The 25523-nt window shown below is 51.4% G+C and overlaps 1 protein-coding gene across 6 annotated transcripts in view; it reads right to left on the bottom strand.

Annotated features, from left to right (window-relative positions):
• LOC108623756 (protein pangolin, isoforms A/H/I/S) overlaps positions 1-25523 on the bottom strand; it is a 161016-nt gene that overhangs the window by 20239 nt on the left and 115254 nt on the right. For 5 of the 6 annotated variants that reach the window (XM_018022518.2, XM_018022516.2, XM_018022517.2 and 2 more), the window contains exons 1-2: positions 6033-8072; positions 4812-4959 (exon numbers count right to left, since the gene is read on the bottom strand). In XM_018022518.2, coding sequence (XP_017878007.1) covers positions 4812-4959; positions 6033-7964 — 2080 coding nt within the window. In that variant the 5' untranslated portion in view covers positions 7965-8072. Of the gene's footprint in view, positions 1-4811; positions 4960-6032; positions 8073-25523 lie in introns of those variants that run through there. The other variant, XM_018022521.2, reaches the window with a different exon arrangement.

The following is a 25523-nucleotide window of genomic DNA, read 5'->3' as shown; positions in this document are numbered from 1 at the left end:
GCGTTTTTCTAAGGTACATAAACTTTTGGGATTGACTGTAGTGTATAGCCAATACATCCTTTTAATATCGAACTCGGTTTGCAGCGCAAATACGATCGTTGCCCGTAGTTCAATAACCGTCCCTCGTAAGAACGACTCGTTTGCATTTTATCCTTCGAATCTAAGCATTCCTTACACTATTTTTCAAAGTACGATTATTTGATTTGGGAAATGGAAGTTCGAACTGAAAGGGTCGAAAACGAGATGTAATCGAAGTTCGTTTGATTTCGCGAACAATTACCGTGAACCCGGTGTATCGTCGCACAGGATGACGTACGCGAGGTACGAAAAAGGGGTGCGCGGCTTATGGAGTGGCGGTATCTAATACATAACCGGTAGGTACGTGCTGCAGAAACGTTCGCGGCCCCCGAGGAGCCCCAGAAACGTCGACTGCTGGGGTATAAGTGGGGTGCCTTTGGCGAGACGAAGTGTAATTGGCTTCATAAGGGTCGACGAGGAGCGGCCGGAATATCGGCAAGCCTGAAACCGCTTGACGAGGCCAATACTTCTCCCCTTTCCACTGTCGCCCTCTTTCTCTCTCTCGGACGTCGTGGACCGACTCTCTTTTCACCTTCCACCCATCCGTTTCGTGTTCCTTTTTACGTTTCGCGGGTTGAACATGTCCCGGAGGCTTTCGTTCGGTTCACGAAATCGGTCAACGCGTGGTTTTCCACGATAGGGCCACTTCAAGTCTCCCCCCCTGGATAACGACCACCGCCTATCGGTGGACCGTAAAGAGATCCTGGGGCTCTCTCGATTGCCGGACGGTCTCGTGCCGTTTGTGAGGCGGGTACGAGCTTCGTTTTGATGTTACTCGAGGAGGCGGAGGGACTCTGAAGTGTGGACGCTGAGAGGATTAGGGGTCTTAGAGATTGTTTTGGGTGTGACGGCTTGTTTGTCGGAATTTCGGGAGCCCGTCGATACGTTGTACCGCGCGATCTGTCTATTTGCTCGGGGAGAATTGAAATCGTTCGGCAAGTATCGATCGGACGAACGAATCTGACTAAAAGGTGTTGGTGAAAATACGCAGGAAGGGATCGTTATCTGTCCGATACCGCGTACGAACGAGGTAAGGGACCGAGAATTAGAAGTACGAACCGCGGAGCGGTGCGGGGCGGAAGAAAGCTGGATGATATAAGGGAACCATTGGGGAAGAGGGCGGGTTGAAAGGGGTGGCTCGTAATATCCTGGCGAGTCCGCGGGCTCCGTCATGTGTGCTTAATCACTTTCCAGTCGACTCGGCAGTCTGCAACCCCATTATCGGGGTCTCACCACCCGGAAAATTACTCTTTTATTCTCGAACAACTCGAGCTCCCGGTGTTCCGTATACCGCGATATTCTCTGTCTTTCCGTCCCTCGTTCCAGCTCCCGCCTCGCTTCTCTTCCTTCGGTCGACGACTTCGACGCTTTTTGACTATTTTTCTTTTTTTTATTGGAAAGGGAACAGGGAAGTGGCTTCGTTCTAACCGAGACCGTCTGCTCCGCTCTATTAGAAGCTATCGTTAACATTTACCCGATCGCAGTTACCGCCGGAAGACGAGGGACCGAGTACCAGGGGGAGGAACTGCGGTCTCCGGGATGAAATCGTCAAAGGAACGAGGGTTAGACCGATGCTTTAATCGCGTCTGGGTATTACAGACATTATAGGGTTAGACGTCATACCGTCTTTGTTGAAAATCATGTCAAACCGAAAGACAAATTCTGAACGATCGTCGTCGCTTTCGATATAAATGAATTTGATTTTACCTCGAGCTCGTCTCGCGGCGAGTAACGAAACATGTTGACGCGAGAACGTCTCGAGAATCGGGTTCTCTCGGAACGATCGTACGCGTCCGAGTGGTATTTTAACACTCGAAAAGTGTGTATTTGCGGCGCGACACGCGCGAAGAGGAAGACGTCAAAGTGACCGCACGCACGGGAGAAAAACTGGAGAAGCTACTTGTGAAGGATTACGATGCTCGAAGAATCGCAGGCAGCCAGTGAAAGAGGCCAAGTGGCTTCCGCGGCCGCTCGCCGGGGGGTTGCCACGAGGGTGACTATGATACTCCCCTTCCCTTGTTTGACGTTCTATTATGTCTATTAATCGACTGGTTCGATTTACTTTCACTCGAGCTGGCCGGGGCTCGGATCGGCTCATTGTTGCGGGAGAACGGTTCCCTTTAAAAACATATTAGGCGATCTCCCGAAGAGAACTATATCGAAATTTAATTGTGAGCAATCGTGTAACGATGATAACGACGGAGAAACGGTCTATAGAAATCAGCGAGGAGAAACGGTCGGTAATCGCGACGAACCGTACGAAAGTGAGGCCGTTCGAGGCTCGCGGGGGAAGAGAAAAATTAAGCGGATCAATGGCGGCGCTCGGCGAGATCCTTTCGACCCTCTGCCTTGCTCGATTCCGTGGAATCCTGCAATAAACACGCGGTCGAGGAGCGAAAAGTGGTGCTAATTAGAAATATATTCCCGCGAGTGAGAACGCGACGAGATTCGTGAGAGCGAGGGGTGGTTTCGGCCACGGGGGTTGTTTCGAAACTCTCGAACCGGGGAGAGGACACGATTCGAGAGAGACGAGGACAGGTGCGCAGGTAGAGAACGAACGGAGACGGGGACGAACAGGGTGAAGAGGAGGGTCGAACGAGAGAGGTGGCGACGGTGCTCTCGGTCGGGTGCTACGTGGCACGAGAGACGCACGGGTGAGCGAGTGGGTGGCTGGTGAACAGCGGCGAGAAACCCTCCGAGAGAGGAACGGAGACAGGGTCGGATTCTCGTCGAGCTGGAGGGAAAGGAGCGAGGGTCGAACTCTCGGCGGCTGCGGAGGATGAGAGGAAGGAAAAGGAGGGGAGAAAATGCTTGCTCGTTTGCAAGACAAAGAACCCGAGCCGCCGTACGAACTCGTAGTCGTGCATAAACGCTATCAACCCCATCTACATATTCTAGGGACCTGGGGGACGTGGCCGAGGGTGCCTCGAGGAGGGGTGGTCGGTGGAGAGAAAGATAGCGCGCGCGCAAACACGAACAGGATTTGGCAGTTCTCGCGATCCTCTCGGGTCTCACGCGGAAACGATATCCGGTGCCCTTCGAGAATCGAGATCGTTCTCATTCAGATTTTATTTCTCTTAAAAAAACGTCGGGGGCGAGATACTGTGAAAATGATCGGGCGTAATTAGAGTGGCTAGTCATATACGGAACGTTCCTGATCGAATGTAATAAACAGCGATGGGAAATCATAGCTTCAAAAACATATACCTGATAAAACGCGCGGGAAGAGATTTCTACCTGAGCGGAAGAAAAATCGACCTCGAGGGTTAGTCAAGAATTTCCTCCGAATTAATGCGAAACCACGCGGTGCTTCAAAATCCCTCTTCAACTTTATCTCGTCTAGCGCTCCTAAAAAAAATCTAAAAATTTCACCGTCGAGGAACGAAGTATTCGCAGAGTCCCCAAACACGTATCATCGCTGTCATCCGTTCCTTACACTGTGGGAGTTAAGAACGAACTTTGACACGACACTTCCGTTTAATTGGAAACCCGATGGAAGACTCACACAGCGATGAATGGGTTAAAACTACTCGACGTTGGATGGAAATCGGTGGTGCACTGGGAAAATAGTTCAGCCATCGACTGTTAATCCACAGCCGATGGTTGATAGCGAAGGGTTCCCAAAAGGCTGGGGAGAGGCGGTCTCATTGGGGGCGGGAGTGGAAGAGGAGAGAAGCTGTAGAAATAGAGAGGGCGGGTTGAAACCCCCTTGACCTGGCGCCAGAGGGAGGCTGCATGCCTGGCTGATTAGCCTAATGGTGAGTCCTCCTCTTATTCTCCTACTTGACGCCAGTTCGCGAGCCTCTCTTCTCTCTCTTATCCCACCGCCACTTCCCGTGTCCGTCTCTCTCCGTCCCTCAGGCCTTCCTCTTTGTTACTCTCTTTGTCCCTTCTCTGGGGATGATCTCGCTTCGGTTCGAGTCTCGGCATCGCCGACGGACCCTCGACTCGATAAGAAATATTCCTTCAATTAGGACCCCGTAGGAATATCAATGTTTGCACGACTACCAACAACGGGGACCATCGTGGACGGTGACGAGTTTTAATTTGCCTCGAGAGCAAAGGACACTGCGCAGCCCGCTAACCGGAATTCCCGGGGCAGACCCGAGGGAGACGACTCTTGGAACAATTCTGGAAACAGCAGGTTTGATCGACGAGGGATTTTACGAGTGGTGTTGGTTACTTTTTAAGTGCCTCGCTTTAGACGTTGGAATTAGTCAAGATCGAGGGAATGCTTAATTTCGAATTGGAAATTCGAACTCTATCGTTTCAGAAATTCTGCTTTTAAAACGAAGACCGGATACGTTGTTTTGCGTGGTAATTTCGGCTACCCTGACTTGTTTGTGCAGTTTCGCATGGAATATAGACGACGTTAATATTTGCACGGATCGATACAATGAAATGATTAGAGAAGAGTCGCGGCGTGAGCCCTGGTTGCTCTGTTATAGGGAGAAGTATTCCATCAATTACAATTCGAGTGGGTTGTCAATATTTGCGTTGATGCCAGCGGTTTAACTTTGTAAAAGAATTATTGAATCAACAGGAGGGTGGAAAATTCGTCTTGTTTCGTCGGCTCAAGACGAAACTTTATAATTAAAAACTAATGAGGTTTAACAGATGTAATTCGAATTTGAAATTCAAATCCAAATTCTATAAGGAAATTCGTATCCATCCATCGGTATTCGGTTCAATTAAAAGTCTCGACTTATCACAGATCGAAATTCAGTACTCACCTGCTGCCGCGGCTGCTTTGCCTGCGTCCAGCGTTCCGTACGGTGGGATTCCCATATGAGCAGGCGGTGGTTGAGTCAGGTGGTCCCCGTTGGGACAGAAGAACGGCAACCCGCTCGGATGCGTCCCCGCCAGGCCCATCTTGCTCGCCTGTAAATCAAACCGGAAGAGAAAGATACGATTAGCACTGAGACGTGTAGTTGCGAAATCGAAACGAGTACCGCGCACGTATGCACTCGTACGTATGCACCGTACGGCAATGTGAATCGACGTCGAAGCGTGTACGCGCGGTGTACAGGACTCGCGTGTCAACGTTGCATTATCGTTATCGAGTAATTAATTAATACCCTGTTGATTAATGCTTCGTTAATGCAACCGGGTAATTAGTAGTCCGCCCGGGGATATCAATTAATTAATTGATGCCCCCGGAAGCATCGACAGGTGTTTGCGTGAGACGATACAAATTGATTCCTTTTCTCCGTCCCGTCGTTTGATCGATGGTGTGTCGTCTTTCGTACGTCTGCCGCTAATTGAATTTCGAGCCTCCGAGACACGTTCGTAAAAAACGAACGAGTGGGCTCGGACGAAACATGTGAAATTAGTGCAATAAAAAATGATCGTGGACGAAAACGAGTAGTACGAGTCAATGATAATCGAAACAAAGAGTACTTCGATTTATCAAACTATCCGCTGTACGTAATTAAGTTTATGTCACAGAAGTAGTATCTGATTTATTGGATCCACATCGAGTACCATTTCGGTTTCTCCCGGTTTGAAGCAGACACGAGGTAAGGAGAAGGACGACGGCTAAAAAGTCGTGCTTCTCCGTCGAGAAGGTAAAAATATAATATACAATTCAATAAACTCTCGAAGGGGAGAAACGCGCTTATCGAGGACGAGTTCGAGCATTAATTTGCAAAGACGGCGGTCCTCGAACGTTCGAGGGCTTCATTCCCCGTTCGGCTTTTCCGAAAGGCAGGGGGGGCCGAGCTACGTGTATCGCCGAATTCGAGTGGCCCTTCAACCGTCCTCTCGCGCGACTCGTCGCGTCCCCATCCCCCGTCCCTTTTCTTCTGCTCTTTCTAACCAGTACGTCGACGAGAATTAGTTCAATCTGGCCGCGGAGGCCTCGCAAGGTCGCAAGTGCGCCTCCTCTTCCTCTCTCTGTTCACTTCGGCGATCGATACGCCTCGAGTGGTTGTCTCTTATCAGTCGGTGCTTACCATGAGTGCGGCGATATCGCGCATCGATCTGACGGTGAGTAACAGTCCTGGATCGAAGGGCTCCCTTTCCATCCAAGTCAGCACCCTCGACAGTAGACCGACAGTCTCTTCCGCGGTGGGCTCGTCCTCGTTCTCTTCGTCCTCGTCCTCATCGTCCTCCGCGTCGGTCCCTTGTTGCTTCCCTACCTCGTAATCGGCCCACTTCTCCTCCGCCTCGATCTTCACGCGGCAATGATCCTCATCGAGCTCATTCCTCCCGACGCGCCGCGTCGACGCCTCGTTTCCTTGCTCGAGGATCCACTTGCTCAGCTCCTCGTCGTTGACCTCCAAACCCATTTCTCTGGCCACGTTCTGCAGCTCTATCAGGAGCAATCTATCGTCGTCCTGATCGATGTGCGCGCGAGAGGACAAGCTGGGACCGGCGTGGGTCGTCGAGCAGTCGATCGAGGATTCGTCGCGATCGCGAGGAAGGATCCAGCTCCTGGCGAACGTGTCGGATCTGATGCTGAGCCAGGCTCGGTGAAGATCGGCGAACGCTTCTTTCAGAGTGAATCTCTTCAGATACGTGTGCAGGCGATTGGTCTCCTTGTTCGAGACTCTCTTATAAACGTCGTAACAGGCTCTGGAGAGGATTCCCGTTGCCAGTCTCACTCTCAGCTCTCTGATGACGATCCCTGTCTCCAGGCAATCTTTCGGTACCACGAACAGCCTGACCAATCCGTCGGCAGCTACGCAGTCAGCTTCCGGCGGCAAGTACTCAGCGCTCTCCGCGACTAGGATGGCACCGTCGGGGTGCATGGCCATCGCGGTCACTGCGAATTCTCGATGAAACCACCAAAGGAACAAGTCGACCGTCAGGGAACCCCTGCCACCGCCAGCGTAGATCACCGGTTGGCTCAGCATGTTCACTCTCCTGAGGCAACGTGGTAGCCAGTGGCGGCCCGTGACGAGTAATCGGGTCCTGTGATGACCCTCGTGATCCGCAGCCCCCACCACCCACACCTTCTCGTCGTTGCCCGTGGCGGCGCGGCGTCGTCCCGGCAAATCCCGCCAATCTAGGAACGCCACATGTGCGAGGTAGATCCTGCTACGGTCGTAGCTCTCCAAAGCGTTCCTCAGGCTTTCGATGACCGTGGTGTGGGGTACGGGCGGGTAACGAAGATGCGCCGGCTGCTCGGCGGGCCTGTCGGAAGTCGTGGAGACGGAGGACGAGAACGGCGAGGAGGTGGGAACGCTGGTGGACATCGAGGTGGTCGCAGATTTGTCCGTTATCGCGTCGTCCTTGGCGCCGCATACTCTGGAACACTGTCGCTCCTGTTTCCGTTTCCTGATCCTGTCCTGATCGCCGCCTCTCGCTCGGGCGTTCTCCTCGTGATCATTCTCCTTGCGGAAGCCGGTGCAGACGGAGGAGATCGAACACGCCGGGGACGAGACGCTCGACGGCGGTGAAGTCGATCTTGCAGAGGAGGCATCCGTGTAGGCGGACAACGCCGGCGAGGAGAGCGAGCTGGACGAGGACGCATCTCCGTGGCTGGGTTCCGTTTCCGGTCGATTCTGATCGCAGCGTCGCTGCTCGCTGGTCGGCGGCCATCGCTGCACCGGGATTCCGTTTTCACGGGGCTCGAGGCCGCTCTCCAGGGGTTGGCGCATGCGCCACGACGATCGACCACCCTCGCGCGCCGCCGCTACCACGGACTTACTCGTCCTGCTGCTCGTCGTCGTCGCCGTCGTGCTGCTTCCGTTGACCGATTCGTCATTTCTTGTGCTCCTTTCCTCGACATCCGCTGTCTCTTCTCTGGCCACGGCCTCTGTCTGTCCGTGCTGTTGGTCCGGCTGACGATCGTGATGATGACGATGACTCGAGCCGCGGCTGAACTTCTTGCCGTTTGGCCTCGCGTTCAGACGCGTGCACTTGGTGCCACGGGGCGACATCGTCGACGACGTTCAGGGAATCTCCTTGCCAGGCGATCCTGGCGAGGATTCCGCAGGATTCGGCGAGCGTTCGCGCGCGCGCGTCCGCTCATCCACGGCGTGCCGGCTTCGCCTACCGAGCGATGACTGAGCGAGCGGCCGCGACGCAGCCGTCAAAGGCCGGAGCGGGAACTAGAAGGCTTTGATGTACCGCCGCCCCGGCGCGCACAAAGCGAAAGCGGCCCCGGCTCGTTGGTTGGCATGCCACGGGGGCGGGGGCGGATAGAGCGAGAGAACGGGAACACGGGCGAGCGAGCGCCACGGGAGCCAGAAAGAGAGAACCGTGTCGTCGGTAACAGAAGGAACAGGGCAGGAGGAGGACACGCGAGAAGGAGAGAGGGAGTCGACTCGCGGACCGGAGCGGGAAAGAGACTTTATCCGGTGCCGGATGTGCAGACAGTGCTCGTATGCAAAAGATGCTCTCCCATGCTAAGCGTCAGGGCGTGAGTCTCGTTGGACCGACGACGGTCGAGACAGATGTCACGGATTTAGCGACGCACTGAGTAGATCGATGACCTACATTCGAGTCCCGTTCCGTGCACTTCTTTATTCCGATCACGATTAAGATGTACAATAAATTGCCATGACTTTGGCTTCGATATTTTGAGTCTTCGCGTCGAGATCGATGAGCATCGTCTGTCACGATCGTCGAGTTCGCGTAAATGCTCTCCGAGATGCACGAGGGGTGAACGTGTTCGTCTTCGTGTCACGGAACGCAGTTACCGGAATAGACGTTCCCCTTGGAAAGAGGGTAGATCGAGCGAGCCGCGTTTATCGGTGCTCCAATTTGCACGCCAGAGAGGCGGACATTTGCGAGGTTTTTTTTTTCGTAACTAGAGCGAAAGATCAACGCTCTGTTCGGAGAGATGCGTGCACTCTCCGTTTCGACACAGACACACGTGCGACACGATTGGTCAGATCGATTCTTAGTATTTTGACTTTAGCGAGGTGTCTCGTCCGATCGTGCCTCGATTCGTCGTCATCGAGGAATCGTAACTGTTGAAAAATGTCGATCGTGAGTCCATGCGAAGCCTAAGTTCGCTTCGAGCAATACTGTTGTTAACTCGAATAACATTGTTGTTATAATATATTATTACTTTTACAATTTCTCGTTCTTCCAATGAGTAATTATCCCGTTCGAAGGGTGAAACTGTTTTTTCAATTATTAGACAAAAAGTTAGTGATCAATAGGAAGTATTACAGTTCCCGATCGTATGGTAGAAAAAAGTGATCTGTCGCTATAGACAGGCCCGGTATCTATTCACTCTGGCGAAACGATTAATTGAAATCGACGCCGATAACGACGCGTCGAGTGTTGGCTTGGAGCTCCATGGCGATCTGGAGCTCCATTAGCCTCGAGTGTCTACCTTCGGATCCAATTTTTGCCGATCAACACGATTTGAAATTGCAGTGAAACTATCTCCTACAGACGCGCACTTTTGTCATTCAAATTCTCAATCTGCGCTAACTATTCTCCGTGTAAAAAATTCTCTCTCGTACAAAAATACATTTCTATCTTTTCCCTCGGATCGAAACCTCCGCTAGGCCACGCGACTTCTTTAATTAGTCAGAAGGCGGGTCCGATAAGAAGGCCCCGCGTCTACGCGTGGACCCCGCTTCGGTCTCCGGTGGACAACGGGCAGCGGCTTAATATTGCAAATCGGATTTAGCCTTGGGCGCTGGTCACGCATGATTATCGGCGTGTCGGCATTTCATAAACGCGTCCACATCAAACGCAGCTGGTCGGTCGATCGCGATAATATTTGTCACGTAGTTGCGGTGCGCGGCGTCGGCGTACGTATCGCGGATACAGGCTAATCGATCGGCCTTCCTCTCTGTAGCCAGCCAGGCCCCGGCTGGTGTACGCGTGATTACTTTCCGGTACGCGTTGTCTCCTCCACGTCCGGAATTCGAACCTCGCATACCGCCGCGAACCCCCCTAAAGCTCCGTCCACACTCGCCCAATAATATACAAACCATGAAATCCCACCGAATATCGATGTACCGAATCGAAACTCTTCGAGAATCAAATAGACATTGCTCGCGAATTCAGATTAAAGAGGAGGCTCGAACCTCGATGCGCATACGACCACACAAGACCCAACGCAGGCAGTCCTCCTTTTTTATAATAATCTTTTTCATAAATACGAGGAAGACAAAAGCTGAACCGGTGAAAGTAGAACTCGTATAAACTGGGAAGCGTATGTACCGCACTTAAGGCTTAGGCAGCGACTGAAAACCGCTTTGTTCGACACAGTAGATCCGGACGTGCGTGGTACGGCATCAGCCAGCCGCTCTCCCACGGAAATCGTTCGATGCTTTTGATTCGTTCGATTGAACGCTTTGCGATTGATTCATTAACAGCTGGCAATCGACGATTTACTCCTTAGGAACATCTCGTCGTTTAAGATTTTATAAGCGAGAAACAGTGTTTCTATCAATAAATGAACTTTAATCGAGAAAATGAGTTCTGTTCGCGTTTGCTCTGGTTCAACTGTTAAAAGTGTATCGAAGAAAAAAGAAATAACTGGGTATCGACACCCCGGGATGGAAACTGGCCGTACTCGTTTCAATCTGGGGAAAGTGTACCGAACGGTACTATCTCGGGAACGAGGTAAGGCGACGCGTTTTCTTCGCCGACAGAAACCTACCTATGCACGCCCGGCCGCGTAACTTTTTAATTGGGTTATCTGTCCCGGAACGCCGTCAATCCGCGTGGTTATGGGCCTGATATAGAGCTTTTCCATGTACCGGCAGTGACCCGAGCGAAACCGTGTTTTAAAGACGATAATCGCGTATCAGCACGCCCTTTTTCCTCTCCCTCGATTGTGCGCCTCGACCGGTCTCTCTCTACCGTGTATCGACAGAGAGAAATTAATGACACGGTCTACCGATAACGTTCCCGGTTGCAAAACGTTCGCGAAAGAATAATGGAGAATTGTCCCGATACCGTCTGTCCTTTCACAGATACTCTTAAATACGTCGCGCTGCGCATTGGTTCATATTTCCAATTGGAGAGAGGATAGTGAAGAGTTCAGTTCAGCGTTTTAATCGGCGAACATCAGCAGACGCGTTCCAACGGAGTCGTAGAACCTGAGGGAAGGCACCCTCGCGACAAGGATTCCATGTTCCTCTTCTGAACGTCGTCGTCGCGAACGGAATAAGAGTTTACCACCGATTTAACCCCCTCCTGGCGATGTTTCCCTTTCGTGGAAGGAAGTCGCGAGATGCTCGCGACTCCTCCATCCGGAAGATCGAATCCGAGCGTCGTTCAGCCTCTTACGCGGCGTCAATTCGATTCACCCTATTTCAGATAGAAAAAGCCGGCGCGGCGCGCACCCACCCACCCGAGGGGTGTTCCACCCTTCACCATCGGCGTAACATCGTAAGAGACTGCCTCGGCGACGTTAAGAGGGTCGCCGCTTTTTCGGGCTACACAGCCCGACGCGGAGAGAGGAACGCTGCCGCGTCACCCTTCCTCACCGTCCCACTGCCCCCTTTCGCCCCTCCGGGTCTCTTCTGCAGTTGACACGCACGTGGAAATTCGATTCGCTCGACTGCACACACGTAGGTGCAACACGCGACGCGTTCGACGAGTGTAAAGAACGCGTCGCGTTTTTCAGCTCCTGCCGGGGTGAAAATCGAGGGGTGGCTCGTCTCGCGGTAGACGCGCTGATTCGTTTCTCGCGTGACGAGCAAAATCTTTCGACATGATTTCTGTTCGGAACAGAGAGATCTCGATGCAGAAACGATTCTTGGCTAATTTCGAATGTGCACGCAGAACGTTCCGTTATAGAATGCTCTTAGAAACGGCATCTGACCGAGAGAGCTCGTAGCGCGAGTTAACAATCCCAATTTGCCGTTCCGGCTTTCGATTACCTGCGCGGCCCGCTTCCGGTTCGCTTCGGGTGCTCGCTTACGTACCCGAACTGCGCATCGTCGTCCCACCGAGGGAAGCGAGGATCGACCACGCTGAAATTCTCACGTTCTTCCCCGCGGGCCGCTCCCGCAGGGTCGGACCGGGAGGAGGACGGGAGCGAGTCGCAGGCGCGCGCGCTCTCGCGATCGATAATATTTTCTCAATACAACGCGTCGCTGCGGACAAGGACGATATAATATGACAGCGTCTTCTCGCTGCTCGCCATAGAGAGGACGACCAGCGTGGATACGCGGGAACGCGGGGCTGAAATTGGCCCGCGGAAGGTGGTCGTCGTCGTTTCTCGTACGGCGAATATGCATGAATTATTCGGGGATACGTTAATCCGGTTGGCTTCCAGAGGAGCCGGCGTCCTCCCTCGATCCTCTCTTTCCCGTTCCGCACACACGATCGCGGCCAAGTCGCGTCATTCTTCTCCTCTCCTCGGTTCTTCTCCCCGACGCGAAACGAGGCTAGTAGAAGGGCGAAGAGAGAAGAACGAGGCGTGCAGCGGGGGGTTGGACCCGAGTTGAAGCTGTTCGGCGTGGCAGGGTAGCGAAGCGCGACCGGAGGAAGAGGAGAAGGAGCCTGTCTCTCTCTCTCTCTCTCTCTCTCTCGTTTTCTCGTTCGCCCACTCGCTCTGACCGTAGCTGTGTCGATGTGCACGAGGAGAAGCTGCTCCGCGGAAACGACGCGGGACGAACACGGGTGGTTGCCGTGAATGGAGCACGGAAGAGGCGGAGGCCAACCCCAAGCCGGGGTTGCCGGGGCAACGCGGGAGGCGTAGGCGCTCTGGCGGCAGGGAGGAAGGGTTCTCTCCCTCGTTCGGTCGACCAGGGCCATGCCACGAGGGTCGCGGAGGAGAGGGTCTCTACCGAGACCGTGCTCGTCGCGGGGGTGGTTAGGTTCGGAGAGAAACGGAGAGAGACGGTGATGCGGCGACTGGTGGGGGCAGAGAAATCGTCGGTGGCGGGGTGAGGAAAGACCGCTCCGCGGCGAACGACCACGTTCGCGACCGGCGGACGACGTTGCACTTTAAACAGTGCATTCTCTCCCTTTCGCGTCCGCTCCTTGTTTGTCAGGCGAGTTACTAGGCGCGCGCGTGTCTTTCACCCCTATATATGCTTTCGGGTATTTATTTCTCGATGGTTATTTGCGCGAGCGGTGTGCATTGGGGATTCCTTATTCAAACCCTTGCGTCCCGATCGATCCCTCCCTTCCGCTCCGCGTCCCCCGCGCGTTTCTGTTCGGAGTTAGCAATAATCGCCGTTGCAATTTCTCTCATCGCGGTGCTAATTTTCGTCGGGACGAATTCGAGTTAAACGATGGGATTATCACCGGGGAAATCGGGCCACGTGCAAATATTGGGCGAGATTGCATTTTTTCGCGCCCGCGAAATTACGGCCGGCGCGTCGAAAAACACAACAATTATTTAACGGTAAATTCGCGTGCCGGGGCTTTTTCAATTAAACAGCTGCACGACGTCCAGAGCCCTTTAATAAATTCGCGAAAAATGCAGTCCGCTCTGTAAATTCGTTGAAAATAAATCATTATTGGCCGTGTCGCGCTTCGAAATTTCGTTCGCTACTGCGTTCCATCGTCCGGTCTCGTGTCTCCGTCCCGTCCGTTCGTTCCCGCTGCTCTCCTCCCTCGGCTCGCCAGGTGGAACGAAAAGCTCCTAGTTTTGGAGGATTTTGTAAAATCGGTACGCGTCCGCGTGATTTTCCCTTCGAGTATCAATTTTACAAAAAAATAAAGGCAAAAGAACGGGGAAAAAATATACCGCGAAAGGAAAACAAACTGTGGTTTCACCCAGGAGGGATTAATCGTACGTCCACCTGTGGCCTTTGCGCCGCGTAGCATATTTGCACCTAACGATTCGTTCTCCCGTGGCAAACAAACGGTACTCCGGTTCCTGGTAAAACTGTACACAGATTCTTATGCGATTTCGAAATTGATTAAATTCCTCGTGGAAAATGAAGAGTGATATTAAAATCCCGGGAAGTAATAACGCTACGTACATAGGAGACGTTACTCCTTCCCTCCCTTCCCTGTAAATACATCTTGGGAAATAATTGAGCGTGCGCATTTAAATCGAGCATACCGTGCATGGCCGGCGCGGCATTGGTGGTTCATATTTTTCCCTATTTTCTCTCCGTTTCTCTCTTTCTCTCCCTCTTTATTTTTTTTTTTTTTTACTTTTTAAGTAGACGAGTATCCGGACACGGTTCTCGCGTGCACAGCTTCCTAGTTACGGCCCACATATTTACCGAGGTATTCGACTGCACACGGTCCATCCATGTACACCCGCCCACGCACCCTCCCTACTTGTATATGCATCTAGCCTCCTCTGCCTCGATGACGAACTGGATAATCGAACTTTCGACGTCCTCGTTTGTTTTCAAAAATAAATCTCAGCTACATCGTAATTTATGTAATAATACTCATTGGATCTATCTGTGCGATGCAAGATATAACGTAAATAAAAAATACGGGAAATGTTTTATCACTTTGGATTCGTTTTCTTAAACGCATTTGGAGGAACTTCTGGTTTCAACGTTTCTTTCGGGCATCAAAGCGAGTAGACACAGCCATCTCGAGCGTTCTCGTTTCCGGTATCGAATGTTCTCACACCAAGGATCAGCGTGCTCGCGTTACACGATTACCGATTCGACCGGGGATTCTCCTACGGATTCTTTCGAAATTCTGATTGCAACACGTTTCCTCGTCCCCACTGTGGATTGGATTACCCTCGAAGCTGCGGTAATTCTAGAGGTCTGCAACGCGCCACCGGTCTCCTCGCGCATGATAATGATCGGTAGGCTGCCTCTCTGAAGCGCGTGATATTTCGGGGACGACTGCTGCGGTTTCCGAATCGCATGGAATTTCATTTACTCAACTTAATTTCTTACGCTACGTTGTTCGTTAACGAACAAGCAACCATTCTGTGTGTCTATTAAACTTGTTGTTTTTCTCTCAGGATTTTCGGTAACGTGCTTTCACTCCATTTTCCTACAAATTATCGGCTGCACGGTTCATTAAGGAACACCAAAACGTTTACCTCGCAGCGACGCCAGATCCTTTTGCCTTTGTTTCTTTGTTCTAGTTGCACTCACGGTCAAACGGCAAATTGCTCGGCGCGCGTGCACACATCCAGACACATAACGGATACGTAGCTACACGCCGTATAGATAAATTTCTCTTTACTCGGACGCGAGTCATTAAGCCAGACGTCCGAAATCATTCGAACGAGATAATAATTAACCGGTGGGCGTCTGAGCGGGGTGCAACGCACGAATGCAAGAACTGAAAGCGATTGAAAAGAATTTTGGAAGCGAAACGGAATTTCGACGCAACAACCGTTCGTACGTCGTTCGAAACAAAAAAAAAAAAAAATAGGGGAAAATTTCAACGTCCTGGGACTGCCTACTCGCACGTTCCTCGAGCTTTTCCGATAACAATGACGAGTTGGAGAGGCTGGTGTTTTCGTACGCCGCGAATTAAAACGAGCGCGGCGTATTGCGCTTGCTTTGCCATTATTTCCGTCACGATTTAACCGCGTGTATCTATCTCTTTCTCTTTCTCTCTCTCTCGCCTCGCGAGAAACGTTCTTTCTACGCGGTGATTACGACGCGTTGGATATTCGTTAGGTCGCATTTTGCACCATGCGTAATCATTATAACCGAGACTTGTGAGCGATTTCACTCTGAACATTTAAAATATCTGAAACAACAAATATTTAACTTCTTAGGCACTATGCGCCACTATCGGTCTCTATCGTAAAACCATTTAAAAAGGTGAGGAATTTCGGGTTAACTATCCTTGACAACTCTTAAAAATAAGCTGTCGCTAACATACACGTAATTCGCGTTGAACTCTGCCGTACAGAGAAACAGCACCGCGCAAAATTCAGCCGTGCCTAAGAGGTAAAAGATACCTAAAAGAAATCGTGATTATTCCGTAGAAAATTGTCGACCACAGACTGTGTTGCACGATCTCGCAAGGAGTCGTCGAATACTCGTGTTCGATACAATGGCAGCGGTTAATAAGATTAGCTGGGAAACGATTATGTCGGGGAATCAACAGGCGTCGGACAGAATCGTGGTCAAAAGCGGCGGTTGGGAAGGGCTGCGCGAGAAGCCGCACGGTTCTTCGCATTAAGCGGGACGCTAATTGATTCGAGTGCCGTTTCACCTGGCCGGGTTTTCGCGTGGCGTGCGTGCGTGTGTGGTCGCCACGCACCCGGAAGCGGTCGGGCCTTATCTGCGTCGCGCGGCTAATAACGCACCCGAGTTAATTAATCGTCGAGCCAGCCCGTCCGGAGAAACTTCTTTAATGAAACGCGAGAAAGCTGCGAGTTGTACGAGACGTTGTAATATCATTTGGTTTTGCGCGAACAGTTCCGTTTATCGAGATAATTGAACAGCGTCGACAAAGGAACGAGTTAAATTCGGTATATAAAATTCAGCTGTAAGACTGTTTTACGAATTAAAAAACTGACTGCCAAATATCCGCTTTCGTGGAAATAACCAAATCCGAGAGAAGGACGAGAGAGAGAGGAAGAAGAACGGAAGAGGAAGCTGGGAAGACGACGGAGGGGCTCGAGGATGGAACGGACACGAGGGTGGGCCAGAGAGGGTGAGGGTACGGCAACGACGGAGAGAGATGGAAAGCCAGAGGGGTTATCGATGGTGGCGGATAGTACGTCAGAGCCGGAGGCCGGCTGCGGGGGTCGACGTAGGGGATTCAAGTGGAAGCTGCGGCCAATCCGAAGGAATCGTCGCCATGGCTACCGGCGCCTGCGTCCAGACGTTCCGCACAAACGTAGACCCGTTATACACCCACACGACGGTCCTCTCCGTGTATATTTAAATATATCAGCCGCGCGTCTCTGCAGCTATGGAATGTGCAAATACCTGGCCCGCGAACGGCCGCGTGTGCGTGAATTACGCGCGGCGTACGTGCGGTCTCCTCTCCTTCTTCGCCGCGCGTATCACCGCACGGACGGACCGCTCGCGTATCTCTTGTGTACTTACACGAAACCGCGTGTCCATCGAGGGTGGTCGAGTGGGTGGCTCCGTGTAGACGGTACTGGATAGGTGTTAATACGATTTATCTTTGTTTCTTTGGGACGCTTTTCCTCGTTCCTTATTCTCTCTTTGTCCGCTCGTCGCCCACGGGAGTCAGCGGCTGCCCATCCATTTTCACCGTCGCATCTTTAACCCACGTTTTTGTCACGGCCGCTTATACCCCGAAACGGTGCTAGGCTCGGTTCAGAAGACGAGTGCCATAGACAGTAGGACTGACCGAGGCTAAACGGAGTTTCGTGCCGGGTTTAAAAGTCATTTTTCCGGACACCCGGTGCATAAAGCAGCGTAAATAAAGTTATCGTCTTCGTCTTGTTTGCACGCCACTTAGAACCGGCAAGTTTCTCCCTTTGACGTTGGCCAGAGTCGAGCCAGCATCCCCCCTGGCCCTCTTTCGACCGCTCTCGTGCGACTTCCGTGCTTCGATTCGATCCGACGATCTTATCCGGTCTCCAGTTTTCTCGCCAGCCTCTTTGACCCTGTTTCTCTTTTACTCGGCGAATAAAAAAAGAAAAAACGAGCATCATCTGCATCCAGCTCAGATTTAGAACGTCTGAGGTTTAATCGACGATCGCTGGCTCGCGACATTAAGAGACCCCGCGCCTCCCTGTGATCTCCTCTTCCACGGTCGCTGCATCGGAGCCGGCGTTTCACGAACCGTGCCACGAGGAAGTATCGTGGAACTTCGTTTAACCCACTTTCGCGTCTGGTTATAACTGTGACAAACTTAAAACCGAATGTCGACCCCATCCCGCCAGCTACTAGCTGTTGCTTCGTCGGATATTATTCTTCTTCTTCTTCTTGTTCCTTTTTCGTACTACAGCCGCTTCTATGGCTCTTCTCTTGCTTCTTTTTCGGCAACGCGCGAAGTACAAAAGAAGCCCATTTAGGGGATGAAGTAGCGGGGCCAAGTGCACGTAAATTGCACCGCCGAGGGTCGATCAGAGCCGTGAAAGCTTCGACCATTTCTCGTTTGCTTTCATTTCTCGGATAAATTGGATTTCGGTATTTAAGAATGAACACGAACTTCATCTTTCGATTTTCAACGAAACTTAGAACAGACGATTTGACTTGGCCATAGAATATCGTACGATCACTTCGAGGGGTTCAGGAATATTTTTACAGCGTAACCATTACGTAATCTTTGCGTTTAGGGTTAGAGAGGAGCGAACGGAAACTGCGCCTGCGTTGACGAGGGAGTGTCGACCGACCCTCTCACGAAAGGGCTCTTTCCCCTAAATCTTCTCAGACGGCATTACGTAATTATATATTCCGTGGAAATGTAAGGGTAAACGTAACGGTCCGTACGTCTCGTTTTAGAATCGTTCGCTCCTCGGGAAACTACAGTTTTTTCTTTAACAGTTGCGTTGATGAATGCATACGAAAATCGCTTTTGGCGAACGCTGCTGGCTCGTCATAATTCATAAATAAATTTTGTCACAGGGAATGACGGGTACCGAAATATTTTAATAAACCCGGGAGAGAATTATTCAACGTTAAACGAGCAAGTATATTGGGAGACTCGGTAATGTGCGTTTATCGCAAACGAGATTTGTTATTCAAGTAAGTGAATAACGTTAGTTGTATTAATTTTCATTTACATCGGCAATTTTCCGCGATAATTTATCCAGATATGGCGACAGACAGTGCGCGCGGCAGCTGCAGGTAATTCTTCCAGTCGATTCGGTCATAAGTCTGGAAACTATTTGCGTTCCGCGGTATCCGCCACTTCGAATTTCGAATCGCCCTAATTTCACCCTGCCGGCACCACTTTAACCGTGCCGCAGAATTCGCCACTACAGATCGCTCTAATTTTACCCGCCACTGAAACTGATTTCACTATCCAGGTTCCCACGGTTTGTTCATTTGATCGCAAGTAACGCACTGCCGCCTTTGGACTGTTTATGTTACCGTAACGTAACCGTAAGAAAAATCTTACTTACTTATTAGACTTAGAGGTCTTTGGCGAAATTTTCCGCTCGAGAGTATAACCGAATACTCCGCTGGCGTCTTCGGGGAGGGAGGAGTTCGTGTCTCCTTACGAGGAGGACTCGGGACTGTCACACACAATTGTTCGCACTTTAACATTCGTTTCGTATTCTGACTAGGAGTTATTGATCCTATATTCTAACACGAAATTATACTTTGGTATCCTGGCTCGAAGTGATACTTTCGGCGTTCTAGTTCGAGGTTATACTTTCGGTATCCTATCTCGAAGTGATCCGTCGATTACACGATCGATCGTCGATCCTTCGGTTACGTAATCCGACGGAATCCGCGCATGCGTAAGGTCCTCGGACCTCCTCGAAGGTTCTCCCGTGAGGGCATATGTAACCGGTACAAGCGGGAAATTTGTACGATTACAAGAGATGCCTCCGTCGTAAGAAAAAACAGTACCGTAGCAGAAAGTTGAAAGTATAGGAAAACCCATTTAAAAGCACGGGGGGTTCAGAAGTGTCGACTTCTTCGCCCGTTTCGAAGAAGGTCGATCGAGATCGTGTTTTTCCAACGGTCTGCTTAATAACTCGAGGTATCGTAAAGATGTTTGAAAAGAGAATCGCGTTTCCGCAGGGAAAACAGGCAACGGAAAGTTTCGGAAAGCTGGATGATGCTCCTCCACTTTCACTCGGTTTCCCGTTTCTAGCCAGCAGCCCCGAGGCGGCTGCTTGGCAACTTTATACTTCATTTTATAACCCGGCCTCGCAGGGATGCAGTCGTAACCCTGAAGGAAAGTTGGGCACGTTTACCAGCTCGGCGACGTGCACTTTTCCAGCGACTAAAGTATTCTCGGCACTGTTTAAAAGTGGAGGTTTCATCCTTTTTCATTTTTATTCCCAACGAGAGACTGTGTAGCCAGTTAGAGAACGGTTAATGCACGAGGAAATTGAGCGTGCGCGTCGGTACCACAAGTGGACGGTAATTAATTCGCTAAAAATGTCTGCCTCGGGGCTGACCAGATGCTAATTAAAATTTCGTCTCGACGAGGATCAGACGGGAACCATTCAATTAGACTCCGCGACGTTCACGAATCGTATCTCGTCGCAGATCGGATCGAGCTAGGATTCCTCCATCGCAACGAGACGAAAAGACATTTCTATGTATCATCGGATAATCCGGGCAAATGCTTCTCTTTAAAAACAGTTTTTTAAAAAGTATCCAATTTAACCGGGGGGCGTGCCCGAGAGTTCGATTTTAATGAAACGTCACTCGCATTATTCCCGACCTCTGCGCGCGTTTTAACAACCGCGCGTTAATTGTGCAGCAAAGAAATAGGAGCAGAAAAAAAGAAGGCATTTCCGTATAATCCGCGGTTTCAGACGCAGAAAAAGCTTTTGATTCGTCCGGCCGGGGTGGTGGTTCGCTCACTTTGCTAAGTGTTTGGGGAAAAAGTCGGCTGCCTTCGAGGGTGCAAACAGTTTATTTAATCTGAAAAACCTATTTGGGGGAATAAGGGAGACGATACGCGCGGGGCTGATGAGCAAGAATGGCATCAAAGGCCACGCTCGCGCGCGCGCGCGCACACACACACACACCCTCGGTCCCGGCCATATCCATTTTCCACCCGTCCCTATATACTCCGCGCCTCTCCTCGTACTTTCGACGCCAGTAAAAAAATGTTTTCGCAACGACGTTTTCGCTCCTCCGCGGTTTTCGGTGCAGCTCTTTCACCGAAGCGAAGAGGGAAAAATAAGACGAAACCGGAAGGATCCTCGCGCTTATTTCGTTCTCTCGTCAGCGCGAAGCAAAGGCGAAAGTAATAACGCGTTTATCTGGTTCTCGTTTCAAAAGAAACGGGAGGAACGAGTTGGGCGAGTTCGCGACGGTGTCGAAGAGACCAAAACGGTAGAACGAATTAACGCGCGTCCGGTGAGACGGCTCCCGCGAAAAGAGAGTGGAAGCAGCAGCGCGAGAATTGTAATCGCGAAGCGTAAAGCGTTTTCCCCGTCGTCGATCTTCCTTTTGTTTTCTAAACATCGCGTGCAGGTGGGTGTCTCCCGGGACGAAGGGCCGAGGGAGGCAGTGCGTTTCAGCGGCGCCGGAAGCCACGCTCGCAAAAGAGCGTTTCTCGAAAGAATAAGGCCTGCACGGGATCGTCGGTGCGACGAGGCGACGGTGTTGCCCCGGATGCCGAGCAATCAGCCACCTCGAGGCAGCCGCGTTTGATCTGCGAAATCGCGGCTCCTCGTAAACGAGGTTTCTGTCGCGTCGCGCCGCGTCGGTTTTAGACCTCTTCCACTTTTTTCCCCCTCTCGCGTCCCGTTTCGTCTCGCGCGCGCGATTCTCGACCCCTGCCGTCAACGAATTCACCACCGTCGGTTCCCTGTTTCGTCGCACTTTTCGTCACTTTCTCCGTTCACCTTCCTCTCATCTTTTTTCTCAGCCTAGTGCCAGCTACTTTCGTCTATTCTCCGCCTAACTCGTTTTACCACCGACTTCTTTATTCTTCCCTTCCACCACCGAGAACCTCTCACTTTACGTTCCTCTCGATCTTCCCCACGTTTTTTTCGCGCTAACGTACCTGCAGCACACGCGTTTCCTACTCATTTTTCTTTCCCCTTTCCCTCTTTTTCTAGCCTCTCTCGCGTACTCCGTCGGTTTCCGACCACTGTTCCGATCCCTTTGCCGGCGAAGAAAGGTTCGACAAAGCGGGAACGCGCGGCGCGAAAAAGCGAGCGGAGAACGCGCGTATCCGCTACGAGCGAACGCGGAGTCGAGGAAATCTCTGTAAACGAAAATGTATTAAGCGCGGCAACCTAAGCTCGTAATTGCCACGAGGCTCAATTAACTTGCGCGCGTTTGATCCGGGCCCCTGTGCGTCAGACGCCCGCGATCGCGTTTCTTCTTTTGCCACGTAACCCCCCCACCGCACCCCTTTCGCCCGCTCCTATATACTTTCTTTTTCATTTTTATTCCGCGATTCCTCTCTTCTTCGTACCTCGGAATTTCCTGGAATTTTCGTGGTCGATCCACGACTCCATTTCCTCTCCACTCTGTGATCGTACCTCTCGTTTCTTTTCTCCCACGTTCGACTGCGGTTCGTTCATCGCACAGCCGGGTTCGCGGAATATTTGAAAAAAACTATTTATTCAACGAGAGTCCGAGCGACGGAACGTTATATCTTCGCTGAGAAATCGTTTTACGTCACAATGTTTTTCGGCAGTGATAATTGCCTCGCGGCATATTGAAACTGTGAGACGTTCACAAGAAAGGGAGACAGGAGATCGTCGAGCGTCGACGCGAAGGATATTCGTCCCGACGAACGAAAATGCAGCAGGCGAGAAGCACCGCTGCTCTCTCCCTTCGGCTCGTAATTGCTACGGACCTCTATTAACTGGCGCGCGTTTGATCCGCGCCTAGTTCTTTGTGCAAACTAACGTAAAGGTGTACGTACGTACGTACGTACGTACGTTCGTACGAGCGAGCGAGCGAGCGAGCAACAAACGTATTAAACTTTTCATTCTCAGCCGATGTAAATTTCCAGCGGATCGCGTTAATTACGTAAGTGCACGGATTTTTCGAGCGTGCACGCATTTTCCTATTATCTTCTGTACAGATTTTTTTCCCCAGCGACGAACGAGCGTTGGAAACCATATCGATTTTTGGCGATTTTGCAGTATCGCGGAGCAGTTACAGGCTGTGTCTTTCTCTGTCATCGTTCAACGACCACCTTCGTCTCCTGTCTCTTTCCCTCGACGGTGACGGTTCTCTCTCTCTCTCTCTCTCTGTGCGCGAGAGTCGAGCGCGGTATTGAGTTTTCGCGGTAACTCGTTTAACTAAGCAGTACGCCGATATCGGTAATCTGCCAATGGCCATTTAAATACCCGTGGACTGGCCACCCCTTTTTTTCGCGCGCATTTTCACCGGCAAATGTCATTGTTGACTCAGCTCGGACCGTTTAAAAACCGGTTCACCATCGGGTATTAAAAGCTTCCCGCCGAAAAAAGAATGAAATTATTCGGTCACTCTCCCGTACCGCTCTCCATACTTTTTTTCTTTTTTTTTTAACGGGAATTAAACAAATTATCGTCCTTATATCGTAAGCCTTTCATCGACCCGAATTAGTTCACGGGGGGATGAAAAATAAAACAGAAGTTGACTAGAAAAAAAAAAAAGAAGAGGGACGGAAGTTGACGAGTAATTATAGAAGGGATATATTTACGGGATATTTACGTCAGGAATTAATTGGACGTTTTTAGAATAAACGGGGGCGCGGCGGAGTTCCCTGTTCCTCTTTGCTATTTTTTACCCCTCTCCGTCTCTGTTTGCGTGTTCGGTTCGATTCCGGGTCTTTCCGCGGGAACCTGGGTAAAACGCGGGTGAAATTGGCCGGCTAAAGGCCGTTTTATTTATGTATTCAAAAACAGCATTAACTTAATTTGTTAAACGCGACCGTCTCGCGTCGTGCACCGCCGCCGCCAATTTCCGTGCTCGTTAAAAACCAGTTAATGCGACGCGCGGCAAATTAATATTCCTGGCGCGCGCGCGCTGCAATACCGAACTTGGAAACCGGCTGGTCGACGGTGCGACGTTGCTCTTTACAAAAAAAATTTTAATTGCGTTTTCCGTTGCAAAAGGGAACAACATTTTATTTTTTCCTTCCACGTTATTTTTATGCTCGTCTGATTGTGTCGAGGGTCGTCTAAATAAAGATGAAGCTTATTTCCAACGATCCATCGTCGACGACTCCCACGACCCGCCGCACAACCGCGTCGGCAAAGCAACGAAGACGAAGAAGAGGACGGCGAAGGTGTTCCGCGAGAAAATTCATCGAAAGGTTCGCGCGATGTAACGAAAGAGGAGAGAGACGAAACGGCAGGAGGAGCAGGAACGGGGAAGAAGGGTGGTTCGGTTCGAGGGCCTCGGGTCCGTGGGGGATGGAGTCGGGTCGGTGGCAGAGGGTCGAGGAGGGTGGCTGTCGGCAGGATCAAAGGGCGGTGCTCGTTCGAGCTTTCGAGGTACGGGGCGGCGGGGGGTGGCAACGAGGGTGGACCGGTAACGGGGCCAGAGGGGCGAACGATAGGGTGGCGAGGTGGGGGTGGCGGTGCTGGCTCGAATGGAGCCGGCAGACCGGAGGTAGATGGGTGGCGATGCTCGTGGGTGGAGGCGACAACGAGCAAATCTGATTTTCGCTCCACTTGCTATGCCTCTGGGTCCCTGGCTCTGCCACCCACCCCCACGCATACGTATACGCGTCCGTGTCCGTACGTGTATACGGACCCTCGCTGCGATCCGCCTTTCGCTTTTCCTTGCCGATTCCGCGACGCCGTTTTCCCATCTTGCCCTCGACTTTGGCATACTTCGACCGTCGTGTCGAGCCGCGTCCCGGCAACTTCCACACAACTTTCGCCGGGTTAATATCGCGACCGGAAGCGACGATGGACCGAGATCGCACGAAGGTCACCCGCTTTTCCGATCTCGGCTCGCCTTCCAAAGGGGACGATCGACGAATCTCGACGTTAAGAATCTCGACGCCTACTCGGACCGATTGGGTACGACTCCGATCGGCCACAAAAAGTTTTCAACTCAGAGTCGATCGATAAATACCATTTTTTGGCAGGGAAGAAGTCGTCGGTCCGAAAGTTTGTTTATCCCAAACTGTCCACACTTCGCGGCTTTTATTCAGCGACGGTGTTTGCGTGGGAACGAATATCGGCGGTATTGTATTTTTTTTTTTCAAAAGAGTTGGCGGTCGTTAAAAAATCACGGCGGTTCGCGCGCGCGAGAGAGGGAACGATTTCATTCGAAATCACGGGACGAGTTTAATTCCGTTCGTTCCCGGGATGAAAATCGATCACGCCACCCGGATCGAATACTCTTTTCCCGGCGAACTCCTGCGAATCGAGTCGAGCCGAATACTGGCGTTAATTTCTTAGCGATTGAACAAGAACGCGGGTAAAACAGGAGACACAGATTAATTATCGGAAATCGAGATTGAACGGATAGGTGTGTACGAATTAATTGGAAAATCAATTTTCCACCGGGTCAACGGCGACTGACGAGCGGCGACGAAATTAAAAAGCTCCATCCAATCGTAACGTTTTTCCCCCTGGACGATTTAGAATGCGAACATGTTAATAAAACTCGGTCGCTCTTCTGGCAGAGTCGATTATACCGTGCGATGTTTTATCGCCGCAGAGAAATGAGATTCGTATGAAAAAAGAATATGTAATGACCGGTGCTCGAAAAAGCGAGTGGCTCGCGCGTACCACCGGAGCTGGTCGACGTGAAAATAGTCGAGGGCCAAGGGGTTAAACGACTAGAACTGTTCTCCCTTGCGCAAACACTTCATCACGGTCCCCTTTCGAAAGAACGAGAAGGAGTAGAAGAAGCCGACGGGGCAAGTCGAACGGAATCAACGTTGCAGGAAGCGAATCGCGCGTGCACGCCACGCTGCGTCGAACGCGGCCGCCCGTAATTGATTTGCACGGAGCGTCGCCGCGCGTTGCTCGTTAATCATAAATCCAAGCTCACGCCTATCCGAGTAAATTATACGCCGGTGTACGAGTAGCCGTGACG

This window comes from Ceratina calcarata, unplaced genomic scaffold, assembly GCF_001652005.2.
Source record: "Ceratina calcarata isolate Rehan_Ccalc_2016 unplaced genomic scaffold, ASM165200v1 scaffold289.2, whole genome shotgun sequence".
Lineage (NCBI taxonomy): Eukaryota > Metazoa > Arthropoda > Insecta > Hymenoptera > Apidae > Ceratina > Ceratina calcarata.
Note: the sequence above shows the minus strand (reverse complement) of the source record. Positions and strands in the feature narration are given on the sequence as shown.